The following is a 16,921-nucleotide window of genomic DNA, read 5'->3' on the forward strand; positions in this document are numbered from 1 at the left end:
CGTATGTATATATTCTCTCCCCACCATATGTATATTTCTCTCCCACCCACCCACCCCCTCCTAATGTACAGTCTCCTCCCCATCATGTGTATATACTCTGTCAGGATCTATGGGTAACAGTACTGTATATTTGCATATCGTATATGTCACAAATGTAACAGTACTAAATACCTGTATGTCATGTATGTCCCTATGCCATAAATGTCATGTATGTTGTGTATGTCATAAATGTCACTATGAATTGAAAATGGGGGACCCTGATGTAAACAAGACAAACGTCTTTCTCTGGTCTGCATCCCCTTAACAATTGTGTGCATTGAGTCGTACTGTATTGTACCCATTCTGCAATCTGTTAAATAAAGTTTTCATTCATAATGGTAAGCATAAATGCTGTTATTGATGGCCATTTTTCTCAGAGATGAAATTGATGATAATTTGATTTCTGCCTGGTTAGTAAGAAGTAGAACTGCTGGAAATATTAGCTACTGTACAAATCTGCACAATATAGGTCATTGTGTACTGTGAAGAATGTCCAAGTAGACTGAAATAGGTTGTAAACCTCAAGCGCAGTTTAACCTTTATTTTGAAAAATGTAACCCGGAACAACTCCACTAGCTGGGTAAGTGACGTACAACACGTGTGTAGCAACAACCTAAAACATGTTTACTAGCCATCAGTGTCCACAGACACATGTGCACTTTCTGATACTGGTACAGCAAGTATCAAATGCCGTCATTTACTCCAGAAACGAGGCTAACATTATTATGGGATGTTAATAAGTTAAATGCACCCTGGTCTGGAGGAGTTGCTTGGATGATTCAATTGCTATGCTGCTGGCTAACACACGTTAGCTAACAACACTAAAGTAAACAGGTAAATGAAATGGTAACGTTAGTTACTTAATCTCCCTGTGTTGTTGTTCGTAACTAAAACAAATGAGACAGGTCTGGTACTTAGCAGGTAACGTACACTTGAATATAGCTTGGCTGCTAACGTCATGGGAAAGTCAATTAACCCAATGTTAGTCTGTTGCTTTTGGGTCTATTTTTATTTATTATTATTTTAAGAAAAATATAACGTTAGTTATCGCCAAGGTTATGGTATCATATATCCTAAGAAGACTGTGATATGGCCATATAATTAGGATGGATATAAGTGTTAGGATATAAAGGATGCTTCCTGGTATTAAGTTATCACATCTGACATCTCCTTGAGTGCTGTGGGATATATTCCATCACCAAATTGACTCGTATATCTGACTAATGACTATATTCAATATCCAAATTGTCATGGTTATCAATAATATTCAATAATGTGTGGTATCCTCTGAAGTAATGGTTTCACCCATAAGTTGGTTTAGCCCAGACTCTTGATAATGACGTCAGATACGGTGCCTGTCAGTTCATGTATGCAACCCCAAGTGGAAGTAAACAAACCTTCAGCTATAATGTCATTGTGTGGACATTCAGTTCTTTCTGCTAGGCACTAGGAGTGACCGGCAGAATAGAAACATTACATAATGCAAGGTAGAAGACATCTTTCAGAACGTTTATTCAAGAAGTGAATCAAACAACTAGTTACAGACAGGAGACAGACAATACGTTGCGATGTGGTTCATTGTAGGGCTGGGCGATATGGCCTAAATATGATATCACAATATTTTCTGACCTTTCGGCGATACACGATACGCATCACGATGTTTTTCTTTTTTTCCCCAAACAATTCATTATGAGGCTTACCAAGACAGTATTTGAGTTTGCAAGCTAACATTAAAGACAAAATAAAATACCCATGCATTTAGCATTTTTATATTATATATTAGATTTAGATTATTGGATTATTAGATTATATATTGCATATATTTAGCAATGAGATATTATATGATTTAGATATGAAATATGATGAATTGAAAATGGGGGACCCTGATGTAAACAAGACGAAAGTCTTTCTCTGGTCTGCATCCTCCAGTCCACTGTTGACTGTTGTTGTATTGAGCTGTACTGTATTGTACCCATGCTGCAATCTGTTAATAACGTTTTCATTCATTCAGACGGCAAACAGAATCATTTTGATTGACAGTCGCGTCTGCCAATTACGTCACACCGCTTGCACCCGCCCTGCTGTTCTTAGCACCAATCGGCAAGCGCGTATTCATTTTCTACTTCCGCCATTGGAGAGCTCAATGACAACAACAATGGCAGCGGTAGCTCGCCGCGGCCGACGTTTAGCTTTTAGGTCCGCAGAATGACTAAACGACTGGAGGCATAATGATTTTACTGCAACGGATGTTATAATAAAAGCCTTTCCATACATCTGTCTGATTGAAAACTTTATTAACAGACCGCAGAATGGGCACAACTGAGTCAGCACGGGCTGAGATATGAACGACTAATGCTTGCTATATCTAGGTCGACCTCGGACGTTGCTATGTAAATACGCTGATAAAGTGTAACTATATAACGTTAATGCCACAACGAATGCCTTTGTTATCATAAGTAGTAACTTTTGATGCAGTAGTGTGTGTGTGGGGGCGGCGCTGTTCAAAAGTGTCAACGTGTGGACCAGATTGACGCGACACAAGCCTCTTGGGCAAAACATCACGATATCCACGATACGTTTAAAAAGTGTATCGTTAATGAACTGTACCCGATATTTATATAATATCGTCATATCGCCCAGCCCTAGTTCATTGCACCGGGCAGACATTCTAGATTCTGCAAGGAACATAAAGTAACAACTAACAAGTGACTTATAGCTCGTGTCCATACGCCAATGAACTGCTTGGCAGTTTCTATAAGTCTATCTATACATGGTTATAGTTAAGACCAGGGTAGGATTACGGCTGAGTCCAACACTTCTCAGTTTAGACAGAGACAGGAGCTGAGCTGTTGTACAGTAGGTCCACAAGAATGTAGGACATTCCCTGCATGAACACGCATAGAAGAACCAATAGTTTTAACCCAGTAAATAACAGTTGATTGTACACACGTGTTAAGTAATTTACAATAGATACAATTATAGATGGATAGATAAATATGGTAGATCTATAGATGGATACTTTTATGGACATTCTTTTGATTGTACACACGTGTTTAAGTAATTTACAATAGATACAATTATAGACTGATAGATATATATGGTATATCTATAGATGGATACTTTTATGGACATTCTTTACATGAGCAAACATTAGCAAAAAACCTGCTAATATCTGACAGTGGCCGCCATACATGCAAGTAATGTAACACCTAGTAGCTAGTGTAATATCACAAAAAAGTGATTACCACAACTTCCCTGATTTTTACAGGTGTCGCTGAGTGGTGATGCAACCATGGCGGACGCCTTCTTCAGCAACTCGGAGGTGGCCCTCCAGCGCGCAGTATGTGTGGTAGTAGAGAGGAACGCCCCCCTGGAAAACCACAAACAACATTATCAAATTAGCAAGACATGTGAGTTCATCAACCAGCATCAGTTTACAAAGGTAGGCACAACTAGAATGTCATTTTCAGTTCCAGACTAGCAGTAGCTGGTGTGCTCAACCGCATAGTATGAGGTTGGGGGAAAATACCATATTCCAGAAAACAAATGCTGGCCAATTGGGCACGACATAATGTAAAAAGACATGCAATTACTTTGTTGGCTTTGTTATTATACTACTTTCATTGTGCCAATTCTCCACTTGCACAATCTCAAAGTAGCCATTTCCGGCTGACTTCCGGTTGCCAATGGCACTTCCTGTCCCATCCAAATACATTGGTTTTAGCTACTTTTCTCCCCTTATTCAAACAACTTTGTCATCACAGAGAGGCAATGAAACGTTTGTATTATTATAGTATAGAATGTATTTAATAAGCAAACGTTTGTCAGCAGGGTTTTTGGGCTGTATTTCATGTAAAAACGTTTACTGTTAGTTTCCTTGCTCAGCCAGCATTAGCTAACAGAAGCTAGTGGTTAAACAGGCCGGATTAGCTTTGAGCTAACTATCTTTCCCAACCCATGTATTCATTCCATTCTAAACATAACGTTAGTTTACAAAACATGACCCGTCTATATAACGTTGAGGAACAAATTATATAGACGGGTAATGTTTTGAACAACTAACGTTACGTTTAGAATGGAATGCATCGGCAAAGATCCATTGGCTCAAAGCTATTCCGGCCAGTTTATCAACTTCCTGTCATTTAGAAATATGATTTTATAGTGAAAATCATTACCAAAACGTCCGGAAAATCCTAACGGGAGCATTATAGACGGTCATACAAATGTACAAATGCTATAAGGTGGCAAGAAATGCACTATAAACAATACTTTGCGGCGTCGTTTCTTGCGCTAGCCTCTTGTTAGCCAGCATTAGCCTTAACACTTTGACTGCCGGGACCCGTCTTTAGATGTCTTTGCTGGCCATGCTAAAGTTGCCGGGGGACGCTGTACGTCGTCTTTATATCAATATTTCAAAAATCTGCGATCGGATTCATAATGTCCCTCCGCTGGCCTGAGATCCACCAGCAGGACCCACTGAGCTCTCTGGCGGTTCAGGAGCGCCATCTGGTGGCCGATCGGCGCCACCGCTTAACAGGAAGCGCAGTAGAGGTTTTGCTGGTCGGCCATATTGCTTCCGGGCACTCGGTACATGTCCCGTGACTCTGGCTCGTCCCGCTACATAGCGATCGATTGCCAATAACTCGATAAACAACATGATTTGGACGTATATACCATTATACAAGCTGGAGATGGACCGGGTAATAATATATCCCATAATGATAAAATTTCTACTCGACGATGATCGCCCAACGGCGCGCGGAGACTGGGGTGAGTTTCAGCGTGTAACGTTACCGTCTTCGATAATAACTGATATTATCAACATTTGACCCACATTAGATGATTGGTATAACGCTGCCCACGGAATTATAAACGCCCCCTCGCCCATCCGGTCAACATCAGATGACGTGTAGTAACTTCTAGAAGTACGTCTAGTTGGAATTTTTTATATCGCGCTGATTGCCATCAAACTGTATTTCATCATCAATATAATGCATTTGGGGCTATATATCACGTTCTGGAGAAAGCTGCAGAAAGAGATGAAAACATACTTATACATTAGACCATACTTTACTATGAATATGTGAATGAAAAAGTTTAACGTTGCTACACAATGAACAATACATATAGGACTTTGAATGGGCCCTAATAATGGCAATGTAGCAATAGAATAAAAAAAGTTATAGCCCTGCAAAGAAGGGGACTTTCTCCATAGACAAATAGCGCTGGCAATCTATGGTATATCATTAATTTAACCTTAGGCAACCAAAGTGTTAATAGCTTTGAGCTAAGGATCTTTGCCGATGCATAAAGTATTGTTTATAGTGCATTTCTTGCCACCTTATAGCATTTGTACATTTGTATGACCGTCTATAATGCTCCCGTTAGGTTTTTCCGGACGTTTTGGTAATGATTTTTACTATAAAATCATATTTCTAAATGACAGGAAGTTGATCAACTGGCCGGAATAGCTTTGAGCTAACGGATCTTTGCCGATGCATTCCATTCTAAACGTAACGTTAGTTGTTCAAAACATTACCCGTCTATATAATTTGTTCCTCAACGTTATATAGACGGGTCATGTTTTGTAAACTAACGTTATGTTTAGAATGGAATGAATACATGGGTCGGGAAATATAGTTAGCTCAAAGCTAATCCGGCCTGTTTAACCACTAGCGTCTGTTAGCTAATGCTGGCTGAGCAAGGAAACTAACAGTAAACGTTTTTACATGAAATACAGCCCAAAAACCCTGCTGACAAACGTTTGCTTATTAAATACATTCTATACTATAATAATACAAACGTTTCATTGCCTCTCTGTGACGACAAAGTTGTTTAAATAAGGGGAGAAAAGTAGCTAAAACCAATGTATTTGGATGGGACAGGAAGTGCCATTGGCAACCGGAAGTCAGCCGGAAGTGGCTACTTTCAGATTGTGCAAGTGGAGAATGGTGTGAAGTTGCAACATTCAGTTGATTTGTTTGTATTGCAATGTTTATGCTATTTTCCTCAAACTGAGCTACACAATCTGACACGTGATTGTATTTCCAGGTGACCTGCTTTGTCAAAATTCTGGTTCCTATGGGTTTCCCTAATTGACGTTACCTGCCAGCAGGTCACTTAATTTTTGCATGGCCGATTACCTGTAAACGCAATCAAGTGTCAGATTGTGTAGCTCAGTTTGAGGAAAAGCCATATACAAACAGTGCTGGGATTAGCTATAAACATTGCACTTTACAAATGATCGACTGAATATTGCAACTTTGTGCTGATGTAGTGTAATAACAAAGCTAAATAAAGTAATTTCACGTCTTTACGTCACGCCCAATTGGCAAGCGTTTGTTTTCTGGCCTTATATAATTTTCACCCAACCTCATACAGTACTATGCGGTTGAACACAGTAGACGTTGGGTATACCAGGTAGTCAAGTTGATGCACATAAAGACAATGGGGCCTTTTGTTGAGCTACAGCTCAAAAGTAAGAAATTATTTGGGGCATTTCGCCTACAATATATAGTAATTAGGGATGCACCAAATATATTGGCAGACAATTTGCGTGGAATGCTTGTGTATGTGTAGTTCTATTTCTTCCAGGATGGCTGCCTGTAACAATTGGTAAAATATTCTGTGCAGTGGTAGAGTAGGTAAAAGACTGGAAAAGATTATTACTGTTCTATTGTGACTTGTTTACAAGATCCACTAATAAAACACCAAATTATTATGATTTTGTTGATATATTTCTCATATATTAACACTTTGGCTGCCAGGAAACGCTTAAAAGCGTCATTCCCGGCCATGCTCAAGTTGCCGGAGGACGCTTTACAGCGTCCTTATATCAATATTTAAAAAATCTGCGATCGGATTCATATGTCCCCTCCGCTGGCCTGAGATCCACCAGGAGGACCCACTGAGCTCTCTGGCGGTTCAGGAGCGCCATCTGGTGGCCGATCGGCGCAATCGCTTAACAGGAAGTGGCATAGAGGTTGTGCTGGACGGCCGTATTACTTCCGGGCACTCGCTATAGGTCCCGGCATTCTAGCTCGTCACAATACACAGCGATCGATTGCCAATAACTCGATAAACAACATGATTTGGACGTATATACCATTATACAAGCTGGAGATGGACCGGGTAAATCTACATCCCATAATGATAAAATTTCTACTCTACGATGATCGCCCAACGGCGCGCGGAGACTGGGGTGAGTTTTAGCGTGTAACGTTACCGTCTTCGATACTAACTGCTATTATCAACATTTGACCCACATTAGATGATTGGTATAACGCTGCCCACGGAATTATAAACGCCCCCTAGCCCATCCGGTCAACATCAGATGACGTGTAGTAACTTCTAGAAGTACGTCTAGTTGGAATTTTTTATATTGCGCTGATTGCCATAAAACTGTATTGCATCATCAATATAATGTATTTGGGGCTATAGATCACGTTCTGGAGAAAGCTGCAGAAAGAGATGAAAACATACTTATACATTAGACCATACTTTACTATGAATATGTGAATGAAAAAGTTTAACGTTGCTACACAATGAACAATACATATAGGACTTTGAATGGGCCCTAATAATGGCAATGTAGCAATAGAATAAAAAAAGTTATAGCCCTGCAAAGAAGGGGACTTTCTCCATAGACAAATAGCGCTGGCAATCTATGGTATATCATTAATTTAACCTTAGGCAACCAAAGTGTTAATAGCTTTGAGCTAAGGATCTTTGCCGATGCATAAAGTATTGTTTATAGTGCATTTCTTGCCACCTTATAGCATTTGTACATTTGTATGACCGTCTATAATGCTCCCGTTAGGTTTTTCCGGACGTTTTGGTAATGATTTTTACTATAAAATCATATTTCTAAATGACAGGAAGTTGATCAACTGGCCGGAATAGCTTTGAGCTAACGGATCTTTGCCGATGCATTCCATTCTAAACGTAACGTTAGTTGTTCAAAACATTACCCGTCTATATAATTTGTTCCTCAACGTTATATAGACGGGTCATGTTTTGTAAACTAACGTTATGTTTAGAATGGAATGAATACATGGGTCGGGAAATATAGTTAGCTCAAAGCTAATCCGGCCTGTTTAACCACTAGCGTCTGTTAGCTAATGCTGGCTGAGCAAGGAAACTAACAGTAAACGTTTTTACATGAAATACAGCCCAAAAACCCTGCTGACAAACGTTTGCTTATTAAATACATTCTATACTATAATAATACAAACGTTTCATTGCCTCTCTGTGACGACAAAGTTGTTTAAATAAGGGGAGAAAAGTAGCTAAAACCAATGTATTTGGATGGGACAGGAAGTGCCATTGGCAACCGGAAGTCAGCCGGAAGTGGCTACTTTCAGATTGTGCAAGTGGAGAATGGTGTGAAGTTGCAACATTCAGTTGATTTGTTTGTATTGCAATGTTTATGCTATTTTCCTCAAACTGAGCTACACAATCTGACACGTGATTGTATTTCCAGGTGACCTGCTTTGTCAAAATTCTGGTTCCTATGGGTTTCCCTAATTGACGTTACCTGCCAGCAGGTCACTTAATTTTTGCATGGCCGATTACCTGTAAACGCAATCAAGTGTCAGATTGTGTAGCTCAGTTTGAGGAAAAGCCATATACAAACAGTGCTGGGATTAGCTATAAACATTGCACTTTACAAATGATCGACTGAATATTGCAACTTTGTGCTGATGTAGTGTAATAACAAAGCTAAATAAAGTAATTTCACGTCTTTACGTCACGCCCAATTGGCAAGCGTTTGTTTTCTGGCCTTATATAATTTTCACCCAACCTCATACAGTACTATGCGGTTGAACACAGTAGACGTTGGGTATACCAGGTAGTCAAGTTGATGCACATAAAGACAATGGGGCCTTTTGTTGAGCTACAGCTCAAAAGTAAGAAATTATTTGGGGCATTTCGCCTACAATATATAGTAATTAGGGATGCACCAAATATATTGGCAGACAATTTGCGTGGAATGCTTGTGTATGTGTAGTTCTATTTCTTCCAGGATGGCTGCCTGTAACAATTGGTAAAATATTCTGTGCAGTGGTAGAGTAGGTAAAAGACTGGAAAAGATTATTACTGTTCTATTGTGACTTGTTTACAAGATCCACTAATAAAACACCAAATTATTATGATTTTGTTGATATATTTCTCATATATTAACACTTTGGCTGCCAGGAAACGCTTAAAAGCGTCATTCCCGGCCATGCTCAAGTTGCCGGAGGACGCTTTACAGCGTCCTTATATCAATATTTAAAAAATCTGCGATCGGATTCATATGTCCCCTCCGCTGGCCTGAGATCCACCAGGAGGACCCACTGAGCTCTCTGGCGGTTCAGGAGCGCCATCTGGTGGCCGATCGGCGCAATCGCTTAACAGGAAGTGGCATAGAGGTTGTGCTGGACGGCCGTATTACTTCCGGGCACTCGCTATAGGTCCCGGCATTCTAGCTCGTCACAATACACAGCGATCGATTGCCAATAACTCGATAAACAACATGATTTGGACGTATATACCATTATACAAGCTGGAGATGGACCGGGTAAATCTACATCCCATAATGATAAAATTTCTACTCTACGATGATCGCCCAACGGCGCGCGGAGACTGGGGTGAGTTTTAGCGTGTAACGTTACCGTCTTCGATACTAACTGCTATTATCAACATTTGACCCACATTAGATGATTGGTATAACGCTGCCCACGGAATTATAAACGCCCCCTAGCCCATCCGGTCAACATCAGATGACGTGTAGTAACTTCTAGAAGTACGTCTAGTTGGAATTTTTTATATTGCGCTGATTGCCATAAAACTGTATTGCATCATCAATATAATGTATTTGGGGCTATAGATCACGTTCTGGAGAAAGCTGCAGAAAGAGATGAAAACATACTTATACCATACTTTACTATGAATATGTGAATGAAAAAGTTTAACGTTGCTACACAATGAACAATACATATAGGACTTTGAATGGGCCCTAATAATGGCAATGTAGCAATAGAATTTAAAAAGTTATAGTCATGCAAAGAAGGGGTACTTCTCCATAGACAAATAGAGCCGGCAACCTATGGTATATCATGAATTTAACCCATGGCAACCAAAGTGTTAACACATAGCAACTGTTGTTTTGCACATAGCAAACCATTACAAAATAATGGTTGCTATGTTACAGGAAGCCATCCTGGAAGAAAGACAACTACATAAACATTGTGTAAGGCCTCTATTGATGCTAATTTGGGCTCTAAAATGTAATTGGGCAACAAGTTTGTGAAGCTTATGTTATGGTACCACTTGGTTAGCTGAAGATAGGAATGTCTTTAAAGCTGTGTTGTACATTTGGACATACATTCTTACAACAACAAGTAAGGGGGAGGGGGGCATATCGGTTCATCCCTAATAAAGATTTAGTTTAGCCCCTTCCTTGGGTCTAAATTATTCGTATTCTTATTATGTTTCTTCAAAGCTTTATTTCACTTAGGCGGCTGGGTGGCGCAGCGGAATAAGCGCTTGTCACCAACACGAGAGACACTGGTATCGAATCCGGCTGTCAGCGTTGCCTCCGGCTTGGCCGGCTGTCATACTGGCTCAATTGGCAGAGTCAGCGGGAGGGAAGCCGGTAGGGTGGTATTCTGGTCATTGTAAACAGCGACTCCTACAGGTCGGTCAGGGCGCCTGCACAGCGAGGGACGGAGATGGTGAGGATAGTGTGACCTCCCACACGTTACACCTCACTAATGATAGTCCGCACTGGCAGGTGAAAAGATGCTGCTGGCTGTCTCCTATGTCTCGGAGGAAGCATCTGATAGACTTCAGGGCTCCCTAGACCGACCAGTGGGGGGCACATGCGAGCAACGGCCAGGAAGGGGAGGGGGGAATTGGCATAACGACTAAATTGGGATGGGAGAAAAACACAGAAAAACAGGAGGAGAAAAAGTGGATAAAAAAAAAAAGCTTTATTTCACTTGATGGAACTAAATATGTCCTCCATTTTTTTATTCATGCTTTTGTCAACATCTGCATATATCACTTATAGGTGACAGGATATACCCTTGGTAGGAAAATGGTTGTCCAGATCAGCTCAGTTAACTTTTAAATGTTAAAAAAAGATAGTTCAGATTTTTGGAACCCTAGCCCTATTTTATACTTACCGATAACAATGTTGATCTGTAGAGTCCTTTTCTCGGCATCATCTCAGTAAGAAATAGGGTTCCAAAAATCGGAACTATTCCTTTTTAAGAAGTACAGTATGTTCGGGTCACATCTTGCTTTCTTCTCATACTGTAGGTGGCTTTGCAGTTTCCTGACGAGGTGCTGGTTGACTCTGTAGCGATAGCTGCCGAGATCGAGAGGGGAACACAGGCCAAGGCCTTCATCCTCGGAGACACTTCCTATGGCAGGTGAGATGTCATCAAGATTCTTCTCAATGGGAAAAGGAATGTATTGACTAGCATTTACCAATGCTTCACTCTCAAAGGAGCCGGGGCTTAACACTGACTTTTATTTCCCAAGGAGCTCCTGAATGAAAAAATATAGGAGCACACAAAGACATTTAGGAGCACAGTGAAACAATTTTCATACCAATAAATGTTTTCAGTAGGGTGGGGTATTGTTTGGATTTGATCGATTCTGGTTCTGCTTATCGAATCTCTGTCCGATTCTAATTTATTTGATGGGGGAGAAAACTAAATATCAAGAACCAAAACTATTCTACCTTTCATTCTTGGCAGATCTAGGCTATAGTCAGTACATTATGAACCATGTACATGAAGGTATATTTTTCTCTTGACCTGCTGTAATTTAGCCTTTAGTTTTTGCTATCCATTTCTGATGCATTATGACAGGAATCACATGGCTCAAAGGAGGCTTATTAAATTCCTTAATATTGCTGTGGATGATGATGCATTTCTCTTATCTATTACCTAAGGAAGGAGACAACCGTTGTCAAGGAGCCTTAAATCACTGCCCAGTGACATGCATCCACTCTTTCTATAATAATAATAATAATAATAATAATAATAGATTATATTTGTAATGCGCTTTACAGTTGCGGGGCAAATCTCAAAGCGCCACAGTTAAAAGAACTTAAAACTAGCGAGAATAAAGGAAAGAAAGAATATAAAAATAGGCAAGACTAAAACATAGAATAACATAGAGAAACATAGAATAAATAAAACTGATAAAAGAAATTGGTAAAAGAACATAAAATGTGTGGAGCTAAAAAAATTGATAAAAAGTCAACAGAAGGCTCTACTAAAAAGGTGAGTTTTGAGGCCTTTCTGTGCTCATATTCCCCATCATAGCTAAAGTGAAAGTTTTCTTTTAATAGGGGGTGTCTGGGGAGGAACTGGAGGTGGTCAGGTGCTCTGTGAACTTGCATCTAGGGTAATTGAGGTCGGCTTGTAGGATGTAATCTTTACTCGCACACATATGCTTTGGCCGTTGTCACATGGTATCAATCTCACTGTAGCCCTATTCTAGGCTGGTATCAGACCGATATCCCATACCAGTATCGGCGCATGCCCAGTTCCAATTGTAGACACAGCAATGCTGTTCCTCTTCTGACCACCAGTTGCTGTGTGGACGAGGTGGCAGCGGAGCATGTGGGAGCAGACTGCATCGTGCACTATGGCAGGGCCTGCCTCAGCCCCTCCAAGCGGCTGCCCTTGATGTACGTCTTCCAGAGGAGAGCCGTGGACCTGGAGAAATGTGCCTCGTCCTTCAGAGAGCTCTACACCGACCGCCAGAGTCACGTCGTCGTCTTGCACGACGTTAATTACGCTCACGTTATCGGTAAACCGCTCCGCCTCTTTTACCCGGTGATGGCAGGCAGTCCCACCCCCACCGTGTCGCTCTGTCTGGCACAGTGGATCGGCACTCTAGTCACTAGACTCTAGTGGTAGCTGCTGCATTAGTAGTAGTAGTTGTAATTGTAGTAGTACTAGCACTAGGCGTAGTAGTTGGTAGTACTTCATTGATCCAACTGAACACCACAAATAAGTTATACAAAGAACAATCGGGGCCAGTGTAAGAGATTGTTAAGGGCTATTATAACGTTCAAATCATTCCAAGTTTATAGAATGCCTTTTGTGTTCCCAGCAATGATAAGATAACTATAAATATACAGCCCAAATATAATGCTGTGTATGCTTGAGAAACTATGCATGTTCATAGTTGTCCTTTATGTTGAAGAGGTGTGACTAGCTTAAGCATGAGCTTAAGTCACCCACTTTCCATCACAGGGTTAGGGTCAAGGTTTGTACACTTAAGTAGCAAATTAAATGAAACCATAATGACTTCTCTCCCTTAGACGATCTCATGGCACTCCTAGCCCCGGAGTATCCAAACGTTGTCCCGTCAACGCTCCTCGTCGGCGGGGATCAGTGTTGTGATCTTGGACAGACTCACAGACCTTGTGACGGCGCAGAGCAAGACGACGGTCTGGTCGTTTCTCAATTCGGAAGGCGGTTCGCCTTGAAAGTCGGCTTAAGCGTTGAGGATTACGGTGTGTTCTTCATCGGGCCGGAAGGCGCCACCTTAACGAACTTCATGATGACGTGGAACCGCTGTGCGTTTTGCTCCTTCGATCCCGCGACGACGACGGGGCGGAAGGAGTCGCTGGGCGTCAACCGGGCGCTTATGAAGCGCTACTACGCCATCGAGCGAGCCAAAGATGCCGGCGTGGTGGGCATCCTCGTCGGCACCCTGGGCGTGGCCGACTACCTTGCCATCATCCAGCAGCTGAAGGATACCATCCACAGAGCCGGGAAGAAGAGCTACATGTTCGCCATGGGGAAGCTCAACGTGGCCAAACTGGCCAACTTCCTGGAGATCGACATTTACGTCCTGATAGCCTGCCCCGAGAACTCGCTGCTGGACTCGAGTGAGTTCTACAAGCCCGTGGTGACGCCGTTCGAGATGGAGGTGGCCTGCAACAAGAACAGGGAGTGGTCCGGGGAATACATCACAGACTACCGTCACCTCTTGCCAGGTTAGACTGTAGAACAGGCGACTGTAGAACATTCTGAGAACTGACCAGAAATGTTTTGGTTTGATTTTGATAATTATAAATCCTTTCTCCAATGCATGGCAAAAATTTACTTTTGATATTTAATATTTTTATTGCTTGAGGTTCTTTTGTCTTTTCGTTGTTATTTAGGTTAGTAATTACTGCACTTATACAAGAGACACCACAGTCATGTCTTCTCTCGTCATTCTTGTCTTTTTAGGGGTGTAGGCCCAACTGAAGGAGGGGCCCTACTTAAAACTTGCCTCAGGTTTTTGAGATCCATGTGTTGGTCCTAGTTAGCTTTTATATTCTAAGACTAGGCTTCAGAGGAGGCGACCGTGGACAACAAAAAGGGGGTTTAGCCTGTGATGTGTGTTTTAGCATTATTATTGATAAAAGCCTCTTTTTATCAATAATAATGCTAATTGTAAAGATTGTAAATTCCTAACACATTTTCAAAATGCTACCAGGTGGAGCGAGTCATGTACCGTTGCCCAGCGACCAGGAAGAGTGCGATGAGACGGACATGTCGCTGATCACCGGAGCGCTGCGGAGTCGACGCGTCTCCTCCAGCGAGCCGGCAGCTCCCTCAGCCGTCTCCTCCCTGGTCCCCAGGAACCAGCTGCTCACTGTAGCCAATGCTAACTTAGCTGGTACGACATCATAGCTCTGCTACACTGAAAATATTGCACACCTCCATATATGTTGCGTAGGGGTGTAAGGAATTCAACAAGGAGTTTGAACCTGATTATTTTGGCAACATTTTGACCACGGGTTGAGTAAATCTAATAAAAAAAAAAAAAAAAAGTAATGGTTATACAGATTTGTCGAGACCAATTCATTCAGCATGAATTGAATATTAGCAATTCAAATTCCTGGCAAAGTATTAGTTTATATTACATAGGTATTATGTTTGAAATGATTAAAAATAAATAAAGTTACAAATACATTTGAATTAATATTGGTTATCAATGTTGCAGATCATTGGATATTCACACACCTTTTAATGTTGCTACTGTACATAGGCAAGTTCATTTAGACTATTTTGTAGGGATGCACGATATTGATTTTTTGATACCGATACCGATAACTTTATGCTCCTCAAGCCGATACCCGATATTTATTGTATTATAATATTTTTTTTAACTGTGTATATATATATATATATATATTTTTTTTATCAATTTCTTTTTTTTTTAGTATTTATAAGCTCCGACGTCATCGGTACTGCTATCGGTACTCGAGAAATTATGGAGTTTTTTTTTTTAGGAATTTAAACGTCGCAAACTAATCTTGTTGGCCGTTGTCTATTATCTCTCCTGCCTCTGTCTCTGCCTGCGAGCGGGCTCCCTCCCACACACACACTCACTCACACACACACACACACACACACACTCACTCACACGGGTGCTGCGCTGCCGACTCAGTACAGACAGCTCTGCTCTCATAATGGCGGAGAGAACGAAATGTTCAAAAGTCTGGGTCTATTTTACTAAAGTCGATGCTGACGACGCTCGTTGCCACACGTGCAACAAGACATTTGCCAGTAATGTATAAGCGCTGGTACTTGTCAATGTGGCTGGCGGGGAGCAGCTAACGTTATAGCTCCAAGTAGAGTAATGGCTGACAATCCGGAGGTAAATAAACGAACGAGAGCTTCTGATTGGTGGTAAGAAGAAGAGGTGGGTGCAAGCCGTGGGACGTAATTGGCAGATCGACTGTCTGTCTCCGAATGTAACGTGACTACGTCACAGCCAAGAAAGGGAGCGCTCGATTTGTGAAAAACTCCCTGTTCCTAAACCACACGCTATCAGTTTTACCACAGTACTGGCAAAACGGGAGGAGGCTATAATAAAAACAAGCGCCCTTCATCCAAATCCACCCACACCGGATTTCTTTTAACCAAAAAATTTATTATATGTTATCGGAGCTATCAATAACGTTATCGAGTTTATCGGGATGACGTCATAATTGCTGATATCGGCCCGATAATTATCGTGCATCCCTACTATTTTGAAATGACTCAAGAAACTACGATTCAGTGGATGTTTCAATAGCTTCAGGTAGCTCAGAGACGCTCATAGACAAACCGACAGCCTCACAGTTACAAATGCCGTGATGTCTCTTGTATTGTTCTTCACAACAATCTCCTCTTGGGTTTTCCAGCCTCGTTCCTGGCGGGTCGCAGCTGGCAGGGCTTGGAGCAGAAGCTGGGAGAGACGGCGGTGGTGAAGGCGGTGGAGGGGAGGAGGGGTATAGCCATCGCCTACGAAGAGGAAGGAATATGATCGTTGACCATCGACCCATAACATCCCTCCTCGATATCCTCTATTTATCTATCTATTGCCGTTGCTTGTAATTACTGTATATTTAATTTTATACACGGTCAAGAGGTCATACGTGAATCAACCTTTTCTACGCACTTTCACCGTCGATTAGCCTGATAGCCAGGCTACTTGTGGTAGCAAATTAGCCTGGCTTTCTTCTTTTTTTTTGCAAGAAAGACTGGCTTCCAAGCTAACTGTCGACATGTAATGGGCTGAATTTAAATGATGCTGCAGGTGACTAAAATGCCATAGGAGGAACAAGTTTCACATGTTCATTATCACATTGAGATGGAGGATTTACTTTTGGTAATATCTCACTGAGAGTTGGAAGTTATGAAACTTGAATTTTAATGAATACCATTATCACAAAATAGTTGTGAATGCTTTCTGAATAATAATAATACATTTCCTACTTTGCGTTCAGTCAAGTGAAATGTTGTGGCTCAAAACCTTCAAAAAAGCACTGACGATGACAGTCAAAGACTTTCTACTATACATTTCCCGCCTGCGTCACTCCGTATCTTCC

General features: G+C 41.3%; 1 protein-coding gene across 1 annotated transcript; it reads left to right on the forward strand.

Annotated features, from left to right (window-relative positions):
• The first annotated feature begins 764 nt into the window (after window positions 1-764).
• On the forward strand, window positions 765-16,373 carry LOC311237628 (2-(3-amino-3-carboxypropyl)histidine synthase subunit 2-like). The gene is made up of 7 exons (XM_084325572.1): window positions 765-873; window positions 3,308-3,481; window positions 11,347-11,459; window positions 12,632-12,852; window positions 13,370-14,050; window positions 14,539-14,721; window positions 16,235-16,373. The coding sequence occupies exons 2-7, from the start codon at window positions 3,332-3,334 to the stop codon at window positions 16,354-16,356; spliced, it is 1,470 nt and encodes a 489-aa protein (XP_084181698.1). The 5' UTR covers window positions 765-873; window positions 3,308-3,331; the 3' UTR covers window positions 16,357-16,373.
• Window positions 16,374-16,921: the final 548 nt, after the last annotated feature.

This window comes from Notolepis coatsorum (genome assembly GCF_963971535.1).
Source record: "Notolepis coatsorum genome assembly, chromosome: 12".
NCBI lineage: Eukaryota > Metazoa > Chordata > Actinopteri > Aulopiformes > Paralepididae > Notolepis > Notolepis coatsorum.